The sequence below is a fragment of the Humulus lupulus genome, chromosome 4 (genome assembly GCF_963169125.1).
Source record: "Humulus lupulus chromosome 4, drHumLupu1.1, whole genome shotgun sequence".
Taxonomy (NCBI): Eukaryota; Viridiplantae; Streptophyta; class Magnoliopsida; order Rosales; family Cannabaceae; genus Humulus; species Humulus lupulus.
Genome location: NC_084796.1, coordinates 175,386,734 through 175,391,060, shown reverse-complemented (window position 1 = coordinate 175,391,060; position 4,327 = coordinate 175,386,734). Strand labels below are relative to the sequence as shown.

Genomic DNA, 4,327 nt, shown 5'->3' with positions numbered 1-4,327 from the left:
AAAAATAAGTAAATAAAACAGCAAAAACAATCTAAATAGTGTCTGGTTTTGATGGTCAGCTAAATATGTTGAACAAGACTTAGTTAATCAGAATCTGTTTATGGTTAACTAGTCCAGCCCAAAAATACATTTCATGCGGGACTTTTACCATAATTTTTCTCCAAAGAAACTCTTGTGATAACCAAGTGTTGTAACAAACAAACTAATGAATACAAGTATAGACTTTACCACTGATTCAGTGCCAGAAGAATAGTGTGAAATAATGTCATCCAAAATTTGATAGAAAAAACAAAATGTAAACCACTGCTATAGTGCTAATGAAGCACAAAATGAAGATAGCCACCAGAAATATCTTTCCAGAGTGGCAGTTTGATTGAATTTTTCAAGGAATGAGGCCAGTGATAACTGAGAAAATTGAAGGAATGGGATAAGATACAGATATGCCCTTACTACACTATACATAAAGTAATACGTTCCCTTCTCTTATTTGAGCCCTTTGCCTTCGTCTTCATTCAAAATGCGGTTTCTGAAATCATTCACCATAAGAGGCAGACCCTCCCTTAGTGGAATCTTTGGCTCCCAGTTCAGCAGCTCCTTTGCCTTGCTAATATCAGGTTTTCTCTTATGTGGATCATCTGCAGTATTTGGCTTGAATTCTATATTTGCACTTGAATCAATCGTTTCTTTGACAACCTGTACATTCAGGGAAGAGAGTGAGAAGCCAGTATAAGCCTCCATCTCTACAGTCTATAACATATTAACTTCCTTGTGTATTGAATACCAACTAGCACATAACTAAGAAATTTAAAGCAAAGCTAATTTAAACCAACCAGGAGAAATATTCAAAACCAGTATATGCTTATATCTCTATACAGTAACTTCTTTCTGAGCCATTTAAAGTAATATTTTGGGAAAGAAAGACAAACCTCTGCAAGTTCTAGCATAGTGAACTCCCCAGGATTACCAAGGTTGAAAGGACCCACATGTTCGCCTTCCATTAAAGCAACCAGTCCATCAACCTGTCACTCCAAAGGGAAACAAATGTTTAGGACCTTCCCTACAACACCTTAATCAGTTCAAATTATCAGCTTCTTATGTTAGGAAATGAATGGGAAAAAACATGTTCCAAATAAGTGCCTGCGTCATTATTACTAGAGTCCAACAGACTCCATATAAGCCATCCCATCTGAAAATAAATTGACTAGCTACTTGTAATCATCTCATAAAAAAGCTAGTTACTTCAGCAATTTGTGACACACAACAGAGATAAACAAACATTTTAATTATTCTTAAAATTCTATCTGCTGAAGCATTCAGTACCGCTCTTCAGAAATTCATGCCAAAGTATTCAACTAGAGACTTTTATTGGTTCATATGAGATAAAAAAAACTCTCATACTAGCCATATGACAAATATAAAATCTTACATGATAAAGAATCATTATGAAATGATAGTGTTCAGTAAAGTATTGAAGAAATAGATACTGCCATTAAGAAAGTAAAGAAGGTAAATGTTCTACAATACCAAGTCGGAGACATATTGGAAGCTTCGTGTTTGTTTACCATCCCCATAAACAGTCAATGGTTCTTTGCGGATAGCCTGCAAAAGAAAGCTACTATAATCAGCAAAATATGCCAATGTTAAAAAATAAAATCTAGTCAACTTCCCAACGCATGAAAAATGAGTAGTGTAACATAACCAACCTGCGCAACAAAATTGCTCACAACTCGCCCATCATCTAAACACATACGAGGCCCATAAGTATTAAAGATGCGAGCAATGCGCACCTGTAAACAGAAAGCCTCATAATAAGTCTCATGTGATATCTAATACATAACTCAACCCTATCTTACATTCAACTACGTCAATTATAACTTCTGCATAAGGTAGACCCTTCAAATCAAGTAGATTGGGAAGGTCGTCAAGAAAAGTATTAAAATTGGCTAATTTTATGAACTTCTAAAGTACTTACTAAAAGACAGAAGCATTGTGAAACTTCTGAAAGCATTAGTGTAAATAGTTTGGGGTGTAAAAGTAGTTCCAAACCATTTTATCATTTCATATTATTGAGTTAGCTTCTCTAACAGTCTAACTCAATCTAATTTACATCATTATAATACATATTTCTGATCTAAAATTTACCAAGAATACCAATAAAGTATACCTCAGACCTTGTGGGAGCAACCATGTGTCTGATCATTTGAGCTACCTCACTTGTGTAGTCTAATTATAAAAATTCTCTTACACTTTTATCTAACATTCAGTTTCCTGTGTTACCATATGTCAATAACAGTATGAAAAGTTCCAACTTTTATCTCCATCTCATTCTTTAGATGTTATTGATGTACATGCAAAGTTCATAACTTGTAAGGAGAAATTAGTATGCGTAAACTGTAGCTGTGAAAAAAACAATTTAAAAAACTGAGTTTTAATGACCCAGTGTTATTAATAAGAACATTTATAATTTCTAATTGCTTCCAATTCCTAATAGCTCATCAAGGCTTAACATCAAAATTTGGTACCTCAACATCTGCACCTCGATGGTAATCCATTGCCAAGGTTTCTGCAGTCCGCTTTCCTTCATCATAGCAGCTTCTCTCACCTATTCATTTTCAAGTCCATAAATAGATAATCAATTGACACATTTTGCGACATTAATGTATTACAATCACACATAATCCTTTAGTTGACACCTTACCTATTGGATTTACATTTCCCCAATAAGTCTCTTTCTGTGGATGCTCAAGTGGATCACCATAAACCTCACTTGTACTTGTGAGCAGAAACCTGGCCCCAATCCTCTTTGCAAGACCAAGCATGTTTAGGGTACCCATCACATTAGTCTTGTAATCAATAATCAAAATTAAGGATTATCAGAAAGAAAAAATCCCAAAATGCCAAATCGTAAATCAGAAAACAAATATTAAAAAGACGCAAAGACAAATTCAATCAATACTGAATCAAGATAAACATATACTAAAACAAATCAGCGATCACAAAAATCATACTTATTAAACAAATAAAATGGCTCTGAAAGGATATGATTGTCTTAACAGGATTGTACTTATAATGGACTGGTGATGCTGGGCAAGCCAAATGATAGATCTGATCCACCTCCAAGAGTATAGGCTCAACCACATCATGACGAATAAGCTCGAACCGAGCATTCCCAAAATGGTGCACCACATTCTGCTTCCTCCCGGTAAAGAAATTATCGATCACAATCACATCATTTCCTCGATCAATGAGATTATCAACAAGGTGGCTCCCCACGAAACCAGCTCCACCAGTCACCACAATCCTCAACCTCCGTTGCCTGAGTGCTACCGGAACCCGACCACCCACCTTCCCCGGCCCCCCACTTTGACCGCTACCGAAAAACGATGTAACTGAAACCTGATCATGGGTCATTCCCACACCGCCCTGAACAGATTGGGCTATCCCGGAATTGGAGTCGGAGGGTCCAATGCGAGACAAGGTCGGCTGGAGAATGAAGAATGTGGACCCAATCAAAATACCCACAAGGATAAAGAGCAGCCTCTGTTCTTTGAAGAGGTAATTGATCGATCTGGGTAGCGATCTGGGGTGTTTTAGGGTTTTGGGCGAGTATGGAGATGTCGTCCCTGTTGTCGCGATCTCCTCATCCCGTCTGTGATTCACGCTCGATTGCTTATGTAACTGTTTCATTCTCAGAATTCTCGCTTCTGGGTATTATGAATTTGAGCTCTCCTAACACTCCAACCCCTATGGAGAGAGACCCACTCGAGCAAGGTCTGTACCTTCAAATGGTGTAATTTTCCATAGCTACGATATGAAGAGACACAATTCTTGATATGGACCTCAGTGAATTTGTGTGAAGAAAAAACTGGAATGGAAGAAATGGATGGAACTGAGAGAAAATGGAGATTTCATGTCAAAAAGAAGAGAGGGACTATTTTTCTCATACCAGAAACCATGACAAGGTCCGGTCAACAAGATCTTGTCTGTCTCTCTGCTAATCTCGATTCTCTACTTCTCGTACCACTGTAATTATATGACTCAGCCAATAGTATTTTGCCACCTGTGAGTATGATGTGGGACCACTGCGTATCTTTGTGCTTTTTGGGATTAGAAATTAACAATATCTTATTTTGTTTTTTTTATAATAATAACTAAAATTAGAAGATAATTCTAAGAAAAATACTTTTTAAGCAACCCAAGTCATGTGTCAACAATACATTACAATTAATTTTTACTTTGTAAAATTTAATTAAAAAATACCAGCTAGCTTATGTTGTACTCATTCTTGGAACAAATGAAATTGTCTATTTATAAAATAGAAGAAATT

At 36.4% G+C, this 4,327-nt stretch overlaps 1 protein-coding gene across 1 annotated transcript; it reads right to left on the bottom strand.

Annotated features, from left to right (window-relative positions):
• Positions 1 to 206: 206 nt before the first annotated feature.
• LOC133830985 (UDP-glucuronic acid decarboxylase 1) lies at positions 207 to 3,966 on the bottom strand. Its single transcript, XM_062261129.1, has 7 exons — positions 3,038 to 3,966; positions 2,699 to 2,841; positions 2,523 to 2,602; positions 1,704 to 1,787; positions 1,525 to 1,599; positions 927 to 1,019; positions 207 to 693 (listed from the first exon to the last, which is right to left on the bottom strand). The coding sequence occupies exons 1-7, from the start codon at positions 3,685 to 3,687 to the stop codon at positions 484 to 486; spliced, it is 1,335 nt and encodes a 444-aa protein (XP_062117113.1). The 5' UTR covers positions 3,688 to 3,966; the 3' UTR covers positions 207 to 483.
• Between the last annotated feature and the right edge of the window lie 361 nt (positions 3,967 to 4,327).